Source organism: Dipodomys merriami, unplaced genomic scaffold (assembly GCF_024711535.1).
Source record: "Dipodomys merriami isolate MVZ:Mamm:240054 unplaced genomic scaffold, mDipMer1.0.p SCAF_7, whole genome shotgun sequence".
Taxonomy (NCBI): domain Eukaryota; kingdom Metazoa; phylum Chordata; class Mammalia; order Rodentia; family Heteromyidae; genus Dipodomys; species Dipodomys merriami.
Window position 1 is genome coordinate 31254274 of NW_027206290.1, and position 17787 is coordinate 31272060.

Below are 17787 nucleotides of genomic sequence, written 5' to 3' on the forward strand. Positions count from 1 at the left end.
TCCATTTGTTGTCCTGCCAGTGATGTGGGAAATGGGTTGGAGGACAAAAGCATCTTCCCCACCTCCCCCAGCTTGAACTCAGCTTGAACTCAGGGCCTGGGCTTTTCTGCTCAAGGCTAGTGCTCTACCACTTTGAGCCACAGCTCCATTTCTGATTATGAGTCTCACAGACTTTCCTGCCTGGGCTGGCTTTGAACAGCGATTCTCAGATCTCAGCCTCCTGAGTAGCTAGGATTACAAGTGAGGGCCACCAGCACCCATCTCTCATCTTTCATCTGATCATCTCAGCAGCCCCAACTACATACTGAGCATCAAAGTGTAGATGTCTATCTGATCCTCTACTTTCACTACCTGTTCTTCTTGCCCCTTCTGCCCCAGTATTCACTCCACACTCATGACGCTCAGCCTGGGCAATGTCCTATGTATCCTTAGGCCAGTCCGTAGCACTGTCCCACTGAGTGCCCTGTCACTTCAATCTGCACCTATAATGAGCTTGGTCCTCAGGATTTCTGCTGGTATGCGGGCCCCAGTCCCTCCTGCAGGTGGCAGCTTCCTTGTGGTACCAGAGTAGCCTGGTGGCTCGTTCAGCCTTCTCTGTCTGTCCAAACATTGCAAATGGCTTTTCTGAGTTCAGACTTCTCAGCCAGGCACTGGACTCATGGAAATGTTCAGATTAGCAGACGCTCTGCTCTCCTGGGCCTCACCTCTGCCAGCACTGCCCATACACCCATCCCTTCATGTTTGCTTGTGCAGTTCCTTCTGCCCACCAGCCTTTCTACTTACCTCTCTGAGATTCTTCCTCTGACTTCAAAGTGGCTCAAATACCACCTCCTTAAACGGCTTTCCCTAAAGTTTCCACCCATAGACAAAAATATTTATGAGTATAGCTCTGCTACACCTGTTGTCTCTGTATTAAATTGGCCACAGCTCAAGGCCAGAACTGAAGTCTTGTTTATCTATATGCCAGTTACATCTAGACATGTAGCCCTGAACACAGATGGGACTAGGCAAGGGCTTCATCCTCTGCCTGTAATGCCAGTCTTTTAAGTCACCCTTGACAAACAGCTCTGGCAACTGTAGGTTGAACCTGTCATCCAATGCAGTCTTTTTTTTGGGGGGGGGGCGGTCATGGGCCTGAACTCTGGGCCTGGGCGCTGTCCCTCAGCTCTTCAGCTCAAGGCTAGCTAGCACTCTACCACTTGAGCCACAGCGCCACTTCTGGCTTTTTTTTCTGCTTATGTGGTGCTGAGGAATTGAACCCAGAGCCTCATGCATGCAAGGCAAGCACTCTACCACTGAACCACCTTCTCAGCCCCTCCAATGCAATCTTTAACTGAGCCCTGGAGAGAGTCTGGGGCATCAGGCCTACTATCCCTGAGTGTAGCTGGCACTGGAAATGCAGTATAGCACAAGTAAATGAGTTCAGAGCTTCCTGCAGAGCAGGCTAGAGACCCAACCACCTACCAGATGGGAGCTCCAGGCATGAAGAGACACCTGGTCACTCCCTATGGTGTCCATCCACGCACTCATTCAAGTATTCATTTGAAAAATAGTTACTGGATGCCTATTATAGATCAGGTTCCATGCTAGTGACATATATTTGAGACACATTTGTTCTCCTTGGTCCTAGAACTTTCTGCCAATGGGTAAGGCAGCTGTAAGCCAAGTAAATTAACAGGTACATGCTCTGTGTAATTACAAATTGTCATACATGAAGGAGGGGGCATTTCAGACTGTGAGGTTCAGTCACTGGAAGGAAGCCAGGTGTCTAGAACTGAGCCAAGAGGGAGGAGGAAGAGGAAGCCCCACCACTGTGCATGGAGCTTGTGAACTGATTCAAGGAATTGGGATTTCACTCCACAGGCAACAGGGAAGCCCCAATGTAGAGTTTAAGCATGAGTACGTCCTCCTTAGACTCTAGGTTTTGCAGTATTTGTCTGTGAAAGATGCCACGAAGGGTCCTTTAGTCCACTAAACTAGACTATATGGCACCTCCCCCAGAAAACCAGCCTGGACTCTTTAGTCAATGCCACCAAAAAAGAAAGAAAAGCCAGGGGGAGGGGGGAAAGGGCAAGACAATTATAGTGGTGTACAGTCAGATGTAATGCAGGAACTAGTTTGAAAGCAGAAAGTGTCTAGGAGCTTTGGGAGACAGGAATTTGGATCAGGCTGGGTATTAGGTGATTCCAGGAATTCTCACTCATGTTCTTGGCTCTCACCATGACAGAGGTCCTGTGGGTACATAGCAGTGGGGACAGGGAGGGCCCTGCCTGCCTGAGCTGCCTGCAGAAGGACCTAGAATGGAGCCACTGTTATGTTAGTTAGCACTTCATCTCTCCAGCATTCTCCAAAAGTTAAGTGAGAGAAAGCCAAGTGTCAACAATTATTGGGCCCAGAGGGGATAAGTATCATGGTATTTATTATTCCATCCTCTTTCTTTTTTCCTTTCTCAATTTTTTCCAGACATATATATATATATATGTATATATATATATATATATATTATAATTTATTTTGGTGCCAGTATTGGGCCTTGAACTCAGGACTTTGTGCTCTTGCTTAGGGTGTATGTGTCTGTGGTGTCTGTGTATTTATTGTGTTGTTCTTGGGGCTTGTACTCAGGGCCTGGGCACTGTCTTTGAGCTTTTATGCACAAGACTGTTGTTCTACCACTTGAACCACAGCTCTACTACTGCTTTTTCTTGTGGGATAATTGCAGATAAATGTCTCACAGACCTTATACGGGGGCTGGCTCAAACTGCCATCCTTATATCTCAAACTCCTGAGTAGCTAGGATTACCGGTGTGAGCCACCAGAATTTAGCTACCTTTCCAGGTTAATTTTGGATCAGAGTTTCATAGTTTTCAGCCCATGATTTCTTAGCTTTGTTGCTTTGGACCTCTGGTAGCATAGTATATCATGGCAGAAGGTGTAGTAGAAGAGAAACCAGAAAGAAATTTAATATATAATATACTGATAACATTATAATCTAATATATATTATTCTATATTATATACTTCATACAGTGCTGAAGCTCACAGGCTTTATGTGTGTATTCTACCACTAAATCATATTCCTGGCCTCCATAATTTGCAAAACAAAAAGGTAGTGTCCAGCATGCAGCGGTTCAAGTCACACAATCCTTCAAGTTTACAATGGCGAAAACTGCAACTATGCAACTCTTCATTTTCTCACTTTCAGTCCAGTTTATAATAAATCTCATCACAACCTGCCAGGTGCTGGTGGTTGAAGCCAGCCTGGGCAGGAAAGTCCCTGAGACTGTTACCTCCAATTAACCACCAGAAAACCCAGCACCCAGGTCCTGAGTTCAAGCTCCACAACTGACAAAAAGAAAGAAAGAAAGAAAATCACAACTCTTTGAGAAATCTCCTCTCTACTAGTCCTAGAGTGAGAGCTAAGAAACAAATGCTTGGAGCAGCAGCAGGCTGGGTGTGCAAGGCAGATGTGGTATACAACACTCAGGGGTCTACTTTGATTTGCCGACCCCTTTCTTTTTATTAGGCCCACCATGGTTTCAGTTCTGTGCCCCTTGTAAAGCAGCACTGAGTCCAAACTTGGCACCAGACACCAGGGCCACTCCTCATCATTTTCTCCTGTCATAGCAACTGTCCTCTCCACCTATCAAAGGTCACCTTGGCTTTCCCATCAACTGCCTCCCTCTCTGCCTTCCTTCTCAGCAGGATATGGGTTCCAGAATTTCAGCCCACAAGGATCTGTCTGAGACAGAGGCCACCTGGTTCTCCCTGATGCGGCCCCTAACTGCCCCTTTCAGGGTGCTAGGTCACCACAGGCCCTTCCTGATCTCAGCTGCAGCCAAGGGAACACATTTTGTTCATTCCTTTCAGTCATTCATAGTATACAATTTAAGAGCATGGAGCCAGATTAACATAACCAGTAGATTAAATTACTTTGCTAAAGAATTCTTGCCAGGAATGCTCTTACAGATTCTTTAAGAGGCAGCCCAATTTCTCACCTTTTTCTCCAAGAAACCTTCTGGGATTTCACACATCTTCCCTGATCGTTCTGAATCCTGCTTGCTCGTGTGTGTGTGTGTGTGTGTGTGTGTGTGTGTGTGTGTGTGTGTGTGTGTGTGTGTGTGTGTGTGTGCATGCGCACACATGTGCCAGTACGGAGGCTTGAATTCAAGGACTGGGCTCTGCCCCTTAGCTTTTTTGTTCAAGGCTGGCAAATAAATGGTAGGCTACTTGAGCCACAGCTCCACTTCTGGCTTTTTGCTAGTCAATTGGAAATTAATTTCCAGGATGTTCTTGCCCAGGCTGGCTTAGAACTGCAATCCTCAGATCACATAAACCCTGCTGTTGGAATTTCTTTCGACTTTGATGTCTCAGTTACTCCTGCAGCCTTGCTCCAAAGCCACACTATTCTGTTGAGAGCCAGAGTCATGCTTTATCCAAGTATACACTCGTGACAAGTGTAGAGACCCTCTTTTTAGTAAGGCTAAGTGAGAAAGACTCTCCCCCCCCCCCACACACACACCCCAGAGCTGGAGGAGACTCCTGGGCTATTTCTCACTCAGCAGGTCACTCTCAAGCCTCCAAGAGAACATAAGTTCCCTTTCTTGTCTTTTTCCTTTTGAGACAACATCTCACTCTCTTGAACTTGAGAAACTCTTGCCTGAGCCTTCCAAGTATCAGAGATTACAGGTGTGCACTAAGTTCCCTCAATAGACTCCAGGACCTCATTGCAACCTTGGTTTTATCTCAGGAGGTAGGCCTAAAGTTCTTTAAACTGTAAAGTTCCATGAAGCTTTTCCTTTTGGAGTCTTACTAGGGCCATGACACAGTGGATATAAGATTTTCAAGTTTCCATTCTGCTTTAGTGAAGAAGACAAGGCAGCAGCTCTCTGTCCTGGGCCCCTAGGAATGAGGCTGGGAGGAAATGAAGTATTAGAAGTATTATATGCCAAATGTGCTTGGAGACAAATCTTGAAGGGGTCCTTGCATCTCTAAGCCTGCCTGCCTTGGGCAGAAAGGCTGCTCACCTAGAGAGGGGTTTGGTCATCACACACACACACACACACACACACACACACACACACACACACACACACACACACACACACACACACACACACACACACACACACACACACACACACACTACCCCATTGCTAGGCTTCAAATTCTGGTCTCTGACCAGAGTAGAGGCTGCCCTCCCACCCAGAAAGTTTATTTTAGCTACAAAGGGAGCCAGATGAATGGAGCTGTAGTTTCTCCAGCAGGCCTTCATCAGAAATGAGTCTCATTACCCAACCCCAATTCAAAGGATAATTAACAGATGGTATAATTTCCGAGCACTCTCTGCACCACATGGCTATTAGGTAAAGAGCAAAATGCCCACGCAGTCCCCAGATCCTCTCAAACCATGGAGTCTGGAGAGACTGGGTCTATAAAGGCCACTGAGCCACTCCTGTACTCTAGAAGTGCCTTTGGCCTTGTCTCGAGGACAAAGGGCAATCACTCCATTGGGCCAGGGGCCCTTCACCTACTCCATCCTTTTCCAGCTCACTCACTCCCCTTTGCTGATCACAATCTAACCCTAATCCTTTTAGCCAGCTCCTTTGTATTCCCAAGGAGTGAAAAGAAAAACTGGTTTCTCATCCTTGGCATATCTGTGTGGTCATGGGAGCTTCTCCTGGGCTTGGACTCCCCACCTTGATCTACTGTGACCAGCTGAAAGGGACACTTTGTGACCAGAGGAGAACACCTAATCCAGCTCTTTTCAACTGGATCTGTTTGCATCCTCAAGCTCCACACAGAGCAAGCAGCCCACAAACATTTGGTTAGGGCATCAGTCCTGAACCATCCCCTACCCCCATCCCATTTCCCCATCCCCACCCCACAACTCATCCTAGTTTAACTCATCTGAGTTTGTTTGTTTACTTAGTACCAGTACTGGAGCTTGAACTCAGGGCCTGGACACTGTCCCTTAGCTTCTTTGGTCAAGGTTGGCACTCAACCATTTGAGCCACAACTCCATTTCTGGCTCTTTGGTTAACTGGAGATAGGCTCTCAAAAGGACTCTCCTGCCTTGGCTACATTCACACTATGATCCTCAGATCTCAGCTTCCTAAATTGCTAAGGATTACAGGCCTAAGCCACTGGCAGCCAGCAACTCATTTGTTTTATATTCTGGGATTTGGATTTCATTTTGGGTGGGGGAAAAAAAAAGCTATCACCAAATTATATTTTTGAAAATGAATTATTTCCATCAATCCCCTCATTTTACAAAGGGAACATTGGCATGGTCACACAGCGAAGGGGTGGTGGACAATAAAGCCCAGGCCTCCCTCCCTCTTGGGGAGGGATTGCCTTCATACTTCACTTTCTCAACATTCTCTGCGCTCTGGGACTTCCTGCAAAGCCTGGTGTTGGTCTGCACTGTAAGCAGCTGGACCCCAAGAGCATCATGGACACAAGTACCACCTCTGGATCCGAGAAAGGCTGTGTCATGTTGGGCCAGGCCCTTTTAGCTCAGTCGGACTGGGACGAGCCCCAACAGCAATCAGGGCTCTGCGGGGTTGTGTGATTGGGGGCATAGCCCGGGAGTCCTTCCGAACCACTGCTGTTATTACCTTTCCCTGGGTGACTTCTGATGGATTCCTCTCTAGGTCGGAGTAGACGCCACACGATCCCAGGGCCAGGACCCGCGGGAAGCCGGGAGCGTCTCGGGCCGAGGAGGGCGCGGGGTGGGGCCCACCTCTTTCCGGGCGGCGGGCGGCGCCGCTTTAAGGCGCCGGCGGCGCGAGCAGGTTTATGGTAATGAGCCGCCGCCGCCGCCGCCGCCGCCGCCGCCGCCGCTCTGCAGAGCTCGCTCGCCCGCCCGCCGCGGAGGCGAGGGAACGCGGGGCTGGGCCCGGGGCCGCGGCGACCGGCAGCGGCGAGGACGCCGGGCGCGGGCGGACGGTGCGGGAAGGGGCCCTCGGGAGCGGCCGGGCTGGGCTGGGGGTCGGGGCGCCGCAGGTCCGCGGGCGCAGGTGGGCGATCCCACGCGGGCGGAGGGGCCACGCTGGGGCTCGGGGCCGGGGGAGCGCGGCCGGCAGGCCCGGGAGGGCGCCTCGGGGCCCGCGGGGAGCGCCGGGCGAGCAGGTGGAGGTGCGGGCGCGAGCCTGCGAGGGTCGGCCGGGGAGACGTGGGCGCGGGCTGGGCTCCGGGAGCCGTGGGAGCCGGGGACGCGGCGCAGGGCCCCGCCGAGCCGTCTCCAGACGCAGGCCCCGCGCGCGGGGCGCACAGGTGGTCCCCGCGGACCGACGCCCCGGGCCCGGGCATGAGGCGCGGCGGGGCCGGCTGGAGCCGGAGGAGGAGCCGCGGCGGCTGTTGACCCGGGCTGGCCGGGGAGCAGGGAAGAGATGCGGAGCCGGGCCGCCAGCGTCCCCCTCCCCACGCCGCTGCCGCCGCCGCCGCCGCTGCCGCTGCTGCTGCTGCTGCTGCTGCCGCTGCCGCCACTACGGGGAGATCAAGTGGGGCCCTGTCGTTCCCTGGGGTCCGGGGGACGCGGCTCCTCGGGGGCCTGTGTCCCCGTGGGCTGGCTCTGCCCAGCCTCGGCCTCGAACCTTTGGCTTTACACGAGCCGCTGCAGGGATGCCGGCACGGAGCTGATTGGCCACCTGGTGCCCCATCACGATGGCCTGAGGGCCTGGTGTCCCGAATCTGGGGCCCACATCCCCCTTCCACCGGCCCCCGAAGGCTGCCCCTGGAGTTGTCGCCTCCTGGGCGTCGGAGGCCACCTGTCCCCACAGGGCAAGCTGACCCTGCCCCAAGAGCACCCATGCCTAAAGGCCCCTCGGCTGCGATGCCAGTCTTGCAGGCTGACACAAGCCCCGGGGCTCAGGGCAGGGGAGGAGGAACCGGCAGAGGAGGCCCTGGGGGGGCGCAGGAAAAGGAACGTGAATACAGCCCCTCAGTTCCAGCCTCCCAGCTATCAGGCCACGGTGCCCGAGAACCAGCCAGCGGGCACCTCTGTTGCATCTTTACGGGCCATCGATCCAGATGAGGGCGAGGCGGGCCGGCTGGAATACACCATGGACGCCCTCTTTGATAGCCGCTCCAACCATTTCTTCTCCTTGGACCCCATCACTGGCGTTGTCACCACAGCCGAGGAGCTGGATCGAGAGACCAAGAGCACCCATGTCTTCAGGGTCACCGCGCAGGATCATGGCATGCCCCGGCGGAGTGCACTGGCCACACTTACCATCTTGGTGACGGATACCAATGACCATGACCCTGTTTTTGAGCAGCAGGAGTACAAAGAGAGCCTCAGGGAGAACCTGGAGGTTGGCTACGAGGTCCTCACAGTCAGGGCCACAGATGGTGATGCCCCTCCCAACGCCAACATCCTGTACCGCCTGCTGGAGGGGTTTGGGGGCAACCCCTCGGAAGTATTTGAGATCGACCCTCGCTCTGGGGTGATCCGAACCCGTGGCCCTGTGGATCGGGAAGAGGTGGAGTCCTACAAGTTGATAGTGGAGGCGAGTGACCAGGGTCGAGATCCAGGTCCAAGAAGCGCCACAGCTGCTGTCTTTCTGTCGGTGGAGGATGACAATGACAATGCCCCCCAGTTTAGTGAGAAGCGTTATGTGGTCCAGGTGCGGGAGGATGTGACCCCAGGAGCCCCGGTACTCAGAGTCACAGCCTCGGATCGAGATAAGGGAAGCAACGCCCTGGTACACTACAGCATCATGAGTGGCAATGCCCGGGGACAGTTTTATCTGGATGCCCAGACTGGGGCTCTGGATGTGGTGAGCCCTCTTGACTATGAGACAACCAAAGAGTACACACTACGGGTGCGGGCACAGGATGGCGGCCGGCCCCCTCTCTCCAATGTCTCTGGCCTGGTAACTGTGCAAGTCCTGGATATCAATGACAATGCCCCCATCTTTGTCAGCACCCCCTTCCAGGCCACTGTCCTAGAGAGCGTCCCCTTAGGCTACCTGGTCCTCCATGTCCAGGCCATCGATGCCGATGCTGGTGACAATGCCCGTCTGGAATACCGTCTGGCTGGAGTTGGGCATGACTTCCCTTTCACCATCAATAATGGCACAGGCTGGATCTCTGTGGCTGCTGAGCTTGACCGAGAGGAGGTTGATTTCTACAGCTTTGGTGTCGAAGCGCGAGACCATGGTGTTCCAGCCCTCACCGCCTCGGCCAGTGTCAGTGTGACCATCCTGGATGTCAATGACAACAACCCAACCTTTACCCAACCGGAGTACACAGTGCGGCTCAATGAGGATGCCGCTGTGGGAACCAGTGTGGTGACAGTGTCGGCCGTGGACCGTGATGCCCACAGTGTCATCACCTACCAGATCACCAGTGGCAACACCCGCAACCGCTTCTCCATCACCAGCCAGAGTGGTGGTGGCCTGGTGTCCCTCGCCTTGCCGCTGGACTACAAGCTTGAGCGGCAGTATGTGCTGGCGGTTACTGCATCTGATGGCACAAGACAGGACACAGCACAGATCGTGGTGAATGTCACCGATGCCAACACCCACCGTCCCGTCTTTCAGAGCTCCCACTATACGGTGAATGTGAATGAGGACCGGCCAGCGGGCACCACGGTGGTGCTCATCAGTGCGACGGACGAGGACACAGGTGAGAATGCCCGCATCACTTACTTCATGGAGGACAGCATCCCCCAGTTCCGCATCGATGCAGACACGGGGGCCGTCACCACTCAGGCGGAGCTGGACTATGAAGACCAAGTGTCTTACACCCTGGCCATCACTGCTCGGGACAATGGCATCCCCCAGAAGTCTGACACCACCTACTTGGAGATTCTGGTGAATGATGTAAATGACAATGCCCCTCAGTTCCTACGGGATTCCTACCAGGGGAGCATCTATGAAGATGTGCCCCCTTTCACCAGTGTCCTCCAGATCTCCGCCACTGATCGTGACTCTGGTCTCAATGGCCGGATCTTCTACACCTTCCAAGGAGGGGATGACGGAGATGGTGACTTTATTGTGGAGTCCACGTCAGGCATCATACGAACCCTGAGGAGGCTGGATCGTGAAAACGTGGCCCAGTACGTGTTACGAGCGTATGCAGTGGACAAGGGAATGCCCCCAGCCCGCACACCCATGGAAGTGACAGTCACTGTTTTGGATGTGAATGACAATCCACCTGTCTTTGAGCAGGATGAGTTTGATGTGTTTGTAGAAGAAAACAGCCCTATTGGGTTGGCCGTGGCCCGGGTCACAGCCACCGACCCTGATGAAGGCACCAATGCTCAGATCATGTACCAGATCGTGGAGGGCAACATTCCAGAGGTCTTCCAGCTGGACATCTTCTCTGGGGAGCTCACTGCCCTGGTAGACTTAGACTACGAGGACCGGCCTGAATACGTGCTGGTCATCCAGGCCACATCAGCTCCCCTGGTAAGCAGGGCTACTGTCCATGTCCGGCTGCTGGACCGCAATGACAACCCACCAGTTCTGGGCAACTTTGAGATCCTTTTCAATAACTACGTCACCAACCGCTCAAGCAGCTTTCCCGGGGGCGCCATTGGTCGGGTGCCTGCCCATGACCCTGACATCTCAGACAGCCTGACTTACAGCTTTGAGCGAGGAAATGAACTCAGCCTGGTCCTGCTCAATGCCTCCACAGGAGAGCTAAGGTTGAGCCGGGCACTGGATAACAACCGACCACTGGAGGCCATCATGAGTGTGTTGGTGTCAGGTAAGGAGGGGCCCAGGTGAGGCTGGGGTGGGAGTGGTCTTCGGGGAGCCACTGGAGGTAGAAAACTGTCTACGGAGGTACTAAGGGCAGTGGCTGCCCAAAGGGAGTGAACCAGCCTGGGAAGAAGCCCCAGGAATCCTGGCCAGCCTGGTCCAGGCCCCGCCTGCCGCCAGGCTGGGCTGGCTGCTTTGGTTGGCTGCCCCCTGCCTACCAGCCTGTGACGTGCTGGGGGAAGTGTTGTGAGGCTGCCCTGGCTATGGCTGCCAAGAATTGTGGGGGAAAAAAAAAAAGGCGCGTGGAGGCCTGGGAGGCCAGGAGAGCTGGGGGAGGGGCAGAGGGTACCATGGCGGGATAAGGGGAAGCAAGCTGGCCCCTCGCCTCCCTGCCCACCAACAGGACAGTCCTGTGATCTCATCCAGCCTCTGGCAGGGCTGAGGGCTGCAGGGGGCACAGGGTTCAGGGGTCAGGACCCTGCAGTCCTCTTCTGGCCCTTTCTGGCTCCCAGCTGAGCTGCAGAATGGGCCGACATGGATTCTGTCTGGGCATTCTTTTCCCTCCAGGCAGAAAGAGCCGGGCCTGGCTTCCCCTTCAGAGCTCCTGCAGGAAATCAGGCCAGAACGCATTGTCTCTGTCCAAACAGACCCCACTGTCAAGAGTCCTTAGTTAGTTGGGGGTCCGACTTGGGGGGAAGGGCTGCAGTGAAGTCAGGGCATGTTGGGGTCCTCTCCCCCCCCCCCCGCCTAGTTTCTCCATGGGCTCTTTTTAGGTGGCAGGCTGTCCCTGCTGTCTGTGACCATCTCCGGTTCAAGATGGAGCATGGTTACCAACATGAGCCAGGAGACAGCTGAGCTTTCAGTGCAGACCACTCCAAGAACCCTGATCTGGTGGGGGACAGATTTCCAGGGGCGTGGGAGCTTGGCCAGGACTCAGGCTGGGCATTCCTGCTGCTTGGCCATGCGCTCAGCCTGCACACTTCCCAGACATAACTGGGGGAGGAGAGCCAGACCTGCGGGTGACAGTGTTCTATCTTTCCTATCAGTTTTTTTTTTGGGGGGAGAAGCAAAGAGGGGACCAGACCCAGGTTACTGGGCACCTACCCTGAATCTGGGGATCCTGGGAACCTCTTGGGGGGTTCACTGTTAGCTATTCTCCCCTTCAAATACTCAGCCCCCCCTGCCCCGCCCCCAAGCTTGCTAATAGATGCTTTGCTGGACCAAGCCCCAGGGAGACGCCAAGACCAAGGAGAACGGCCCAGGATGTCTTAGCCTCCTCTCCAGAAGGAGGAGGTTGGGGGGTGCATTCTCATCTGTGCCTGGCCCTAAAGGCAGAGGCAGAGGTAGAAAGGAACGAAGCCTCTGTCTCCTGCCCTCCATCCCTAGCCCGCTCTAGGTGAACGTGGCTAGACACTGGAGATTCAGGGCACAGAATAGCACCATTCAGCCCTCTGTCCCCCTGCCAGGGCCGAGGCTGGACTGCAATCCCCTAGATTAGAGGGGAAGTCCAGGGTGGCACCCAGGGCAGCTGGGGCTGGCCTTCCAGTCCTAGCTTCCCTCCCCCTCAGCCCTGACCCTCAGAGGCAGTCACCACGGCAACCCCAAAGTTCAGGAGGCTGGGCGAGGGGAACTGACGCCCACCGCCTCTTTGTTTTCCTTCTCAGGCTCTTTGTCTCTTCCTTCTTTCCCACCCTGCCCATGCGGGCCCTTTAGCACTGCCTCTCTCCGCTCCCTTCTCCCGCAGCTCCTGGGAGTCTCTCCCCTCTCACTCTCTCCATCGCTGGCCCTTTCCCTGGGCCTTTGTCTTCCCCTGTTCCATCTTGGTATTTAGGCCTCAGTGACTGTCTTCTCCCCCTCTTCTCCCTGGTGGCTGCAGCTGCACCAGCCCAGGTTGGCTGGTTTCTCTGCAGCCCAAACTTTGCCTGCTGCTCCCTTTCTCTGCCAGGATGGACACCAGTGCCTGCCTATGGCCTGCCTGCTCAGTTTCCCAGACCAGCAGAGCCCAGGGGGGAGGGGAGGGGAAAGGTGGCACCATTTCAGTTCCTACCCTGCCTATGAATCTGAGGGGTGACCGAGGTCAAAGCAGGAACGAGGGACTGGAGGAAGGATAGAGCAGTAGGTTGGCTGTTGCAGTGGGGACAATAGCAGAAGGGGCAGGTGGCCACAGATGGTGGGCCAGATGGGAAGCAACAGAGACACACTGGACGAGGGGCACAGACGGGGCCTGGAATGGTGAGGGGAGACACAAGGAGGAGTTGTTTTTTTTTTCCCAGGGCTGAGGGCCAGTGAGGCTTTTCTTGCTTATTGCTCTTGACTGCCCCTTCCCTAAGAATTGAGAGCACTGTGTGTGGAGTTTTGGGTTACTTCTTGCCTAGAAGGAATATCCTGTCCAGAAATCTCTGGGCAGGTGCATCAGAGCCCTGTGCCAGCTGTAGAGCAAGTGCAGGGGGCTCTGAGAGGAGGCAGGAGGATGATAGATGGACAAGCTTCCTAGTGCAGCAAGCTCAAGGCTTGGAGGACTATGGGCTGGTGTCTTGAGAGATCAGATAGGAAGGAGCAGCCTAGGCAGGAGCTTCTAGACCAGAGTGGGAGGAGCTGAAGTGATCAGTGACAGCAGGTTTGCTGGCAAGAGCAGGTGGCTCACAGCTATGAGACTGGAGGACAGATTGCATGGGCTTGGAATATAACTGAGATGAGTGTCTGGCTTCAGCCTGCCCCAGCTTAAGCAAGCTGCCCAGGAAGCTTGACTATCTACCATCCACCTCCAGTAGGTGTGACACTGCCACAGAATCTATTCCCATATTCCTCTCTTGTTCCCACCCCGCCCCAGCAACTGGCCCCTGCCCATTCCTGCTTGGGTGCCATGTGCTCTATCCAACTGGGGCCTCTCCTGCTATGCTTTTAAGTCTACTATCCTCTGCATAGATTCTCATTAACTTCTTAGTGTTCATTGCACACCTACTATGTGTAAGGCATAGTCCTAGATCAATATATGATTATCTCCCACAGTCTTCCCAAGCCATTTTCCCTTCCCCTGTGGCCCCAGCTTTCACTTTTGAGGGAAACCAAATCCATTCCCATGTGTGAGCACATTCAGGTGTGCATGGTATTTCTGAGCGTCAGATGTGTGGGCGGCATGAGACATCAGCAAATGCGTTAGTACTTAGTTGTTTATAAGTGAGTGTGTCGCCTGAAGGTATGGCAGGTAGGCACTTGGGTGCAGGGCGGTGAGCCCAAGTGGGTGATGAGTAGCCAGAGGGTGTGGAGCCAGAGGAGACACCAGTCCAATGGGGTTCTGGGGTCTCCTGGTGGAAGCTGCCCAGACTCTCCCATCTCTTAACTGGATCCACCACCCCCATGTGCCTTGACTTTAGTATGGAACAAGTGGGTGGTTCAGGTGGATTTCCTGGGGTGGGGTCCCCCACGCTCCCCACAGCAGCAACCCAGAATTGGGCGGGGAAGAATGCTTTGTGTGGGGTGTTGCCATGGAGATAGCAGGCCTATGCCCAGGCAGTCATGGGTCTGAGTGGGAGGGGCTCCTGATGGCCTGCTGACCCAGCTCACTCCCACTCTGCTGCAGCGAGCGGCACCAGGGTCAGGGTTATGGGAACGCTGCTGCGCTGTAAAGCGCGACAGGGCCATGAGGGGATGATTTTTTGCCGGTCTTTCATAGTGCTCTGGACCTTGGGGAAAAGTAAGCAAATGGAGCTCCTGTTCCAGATTCTGGTATAAGGGGGCAGGACCCATGGCTGGAGCAGGGACCCATCACAGACATTAAAAAGGTGTTTGAGCCTGCCCCTCCCCCCCATGCTTTACAACAGTAATCCTAGCTACTCAGGAAGCAGTAATCCTAACTACTGAGGATCGCAGTTCAAAGCCAGCCCAAGGCAGGAAAGTCTGTGAGTCTCTTATCTCCAATGAAGCATCCAAAAGCCTAAAAGTGGAGCCAGGGCTCAAGTGATAAGGTACTACTAGCCTTGCGCAAAAGAGCTCGGGGACAGTGCCTAGGCACTGAGTTTGAGCCCCTGTGTGTCATGCCTCACAACGGGGAAACTGGGTGGGAAGGTATGCAGAAACACGGTCCAACAGGACTGCCCCTGCAAGGGGTGCTGCCCTCCAGTGACCTGAGTCACTGGACCTCCTTTTATGCCAGGCTTTTCGTGGGCGCCACGCAGGTGCAGGGGGAGGGGGAGAGGGAGAGACAGCATTTGCGACCCACTGGCTCCTTCTCCCGGAGTCCCCGCCCAGGGTCTCCGCCTGCCCAGGCGGGGCGCTCACGCGCATCCCCTCGCATCCCCTCTCTGCAGATGGCGTGCACAGCGTGACGGCGCAGTGCGCGCTGCGTGTCACCATCATCACGGACGAGATGCTCACGCACAGCATCACGCTGCGCCTGGAGGACATGTCGCCCGAGCGCTTCCTGTCCCCGCTGCTGGGGCTCTTCATCCAGGCCGTGGCGGCCACACTGGCCACGCCCCCGGACCACGTGGTGGTCTTCAACGTGCAGCGGGACACGGACGCCCCGGGCGGCCACATCCTCAACGTGAGCCTGTCGGTGGGCCAGCCCCCCGGGCCCGGCGGCGGGCCGCCCTTCCTGCCGTCCGAGGACCTGCAGGAGCGCCTGTACCTCAACCGCAGCCTGCTCACCGCCATCTCGGCGCAGCGCGTGCTGCCCTTCGACGACAACATCTGCCTGCGCGAGCCGTGCGAGAACTACATGCGCTGCGTGTCGGTGCTGCGCTTCGACTCCTCGGCGCCCTTCATTGCCTCCTCCTCCGTGCTCTTCCGGCCCATCCACCCCGTCGGCGGGCTGCGCTGCCGCTGCCCGCCCGGCTTCACGGGCGACTACTGCGAGACCGAGGTGGACCTGTGCTACTCGCGGCCCTGCGGGCCCCACGGGCGCTGCCGCAGCCGCGAGGGCGGCTACACCTGCCTCTGCCGCGACGGCTACACGGGTGAGCGCGGGCGGGGGACCCGGGACCCGCGGGTGCGGGGAGGGCGCAGGGGGGCGGAGGAGGGGGGCAAATGGTGATGGCCGCCTCACCCCTTCCTAGAGCATAAGATAGACTTCCGCTCCCCGAGCATTCATACATTCTCTCTGCACTTCGATGACTGCCTACCAACGAAGGGGTGGGGGTGTGAGGGGCCTTCCCCTCACGGCGTGCATGCACCCCTACCCACCCACATGCGCACACACATGCACACACGCGCACACACACACACACATACACAGAGGCAGGCCAATGGTCAGCCCTGCGCCTGATTTGTATTTCATTTTTGCCAATAGTAGCTGTGTTCACACATGGACAAAACTGCTTAACCTCTCTGGGCCTCCATAACTTTCACACAGAAATAATGAATCTACTTAGATCAAACGTTGGTGGTCGCCTGATGCCCACAGGTTCCGGCCTGTAATCCTAGCTACTAAAGAGGCTGAGATCTGAGGATCATGGTTCAAAAATCAGCCTGGGCAGGAAAATTCAAGACTCTTCTCTCCCAACTAACCAGCACATTGCCAGAAGTAGAGGTGTGGCTCAAGTGATAGAGTGTCCACCTTGAGGGAAAAAGCCAAGCAAGCCTGCAAGGCTCTGAGTTCAGGCCCCAGTACCAGCTTTAAAAAAAAAAACAAGTTGGTTGTGGGGATTCTTTTAATTAATTTGACATATGGAAAAAGCTGGGTCTTGACAAGTATGGCTTTTATCTGAGGATATGCTTTTATTTGAGGAGGTGACTGAGGTTACGTCTAGATCTGGTCTCCCCCACAGCCAAGTAAGCTACCTTCCCAGGACTCCACACATTTTTCCCTCAAGCATGGAGGAGCTGGGGGCAACCGCAGGGTATGGAGACGGTGGTGTTCCAGAAGGACACTGCACCCTAGGCATAATGGTTCCATTTCTACCTCCCTCCTACACGTCCCACCTCTGTCTCTCCCAAAGATGCTTACTGCCTCCACTCTGCACCCTGACCCTCCCCACAGGCTCTGGCTGCTCCTTGGGCCACACCCTGCTCTCCTTCTTTGCCAGGCTTCCTCCTGTCCTCCATGCCCACTGGTTCTGCCAGCAGCGTGGGCAGCCCCACCACCTTCCCTGCCGCATTTTCTTGCCCAGAACTTGCTAGACTGACTTCCCTGCTACTGCTGGGGGAGGGGGAAAGGAAAATGTTTGGGGGAGGGGAGGGGAGGGGAGTCTTTGTCCAGGAGGATGGGGAGAGGGGGTTTAAAGAGTAGGCGAACAACAGTTTCCATGGAAACAAGAGCCAGTCACTAGGCACAAGAGCTGAGAACCTATCTCTAGAATCTGGGAATGAGGAGGGAAAGGGGTGGATTTTCCCATCTGATGCTGCTGGAATTTTTAGCTCCCTTGAGTCCTGATCTGTCCCATGTTCAGATTCCTATTCTCTCAACATTGCCCAGGGGCACAGGAGTCTTCAGTCTGGACCCAAGGGTTCTGGATAGAAGTTCCTTGTTTTATTATTGGAGAAGTCCTGGCTTTCCTCCTCACTGACCCCATCCCATAACTCAGACAAATCCAAATGGATCTGAGGTACCATCCCCAGGGAAGGAAAATGATCTTGGTGCCTGACAAAAAGTAGCAGAAGCTGCAGAGAGGGAGGATCAGGGGCTGGTACAGTCCTCATAACACTCTTTCCATTTATTCCTGGCAGGGTTTGGGGCCTTGGGACCAGCCAAGCTTGTATCCACATAGCACCCCCTTGGGGGGGGGAGGGCCAGGAAGGAGAGAGGCCTGGGAGTTTTGAGGGACTTGTGGGAGGCTGACTGCAATGAGAATGGCCTGGCAGGCCAACCAGAGTACCCTGGAAGGGTTGGCGTGTTCCAGGTCTTGCCAGGAAGTGGAGATGCCTGAGAGAGTCGGGGAGTATTTCACAAGAGGCCATGGGAGATGTTACTGGGGGTTCCTTGGTCAGATTTTCATCACTGTGAAATATATCTAAGAAACAATTTGCAGGAGCCGTTAATTTTGGCTCAGGGTTTCAGAGGTTTCAGTCCATGGTCAGCCCCATAGGTGTGGGCCTGCGGCGATTGGAGTTGTAGAGCAAAGCTGCTTACTTCATAGTAGCCA

The 17787-nt window shown here is 54.9% G+C and overlaps 1 protein-coding gene across 4 annotated transcripts in view; it reads left to right on the forward strand.

Annotated features, from left to right (window-relative positions):
* The first annotated feature begins 7040 nt into the window (after positions 1–7040).
* Positions 7041–17787, forward strand: part of Celsr2 (cadherin EGF LAG seven-pass G-type receptor 2) — a 29273-nt gene continuing 18526 nt past the window's right edge. For 3 of the 4 annotated variants that reach the window (XM_070006193.1, XM_070006194.1, XM_070006195.1), the window contains exons 1-2: positions 7042–10715; positions 15016–15663. In XM_070006193.1, coding sequence (XP_069862294.1) covers positions 7391–10715; positions 15016–15663 — 3973 coding nt within the window. In that variant the 5' untranslated portion in view covers positions 7042–7390. Of the gene's footprint in view, positions 10716–15015; positions 15664–17787 lie in introns of all 4 variants that reach the window. The other variant, XM_070006192.1, reaches the window with a different exon arrangement.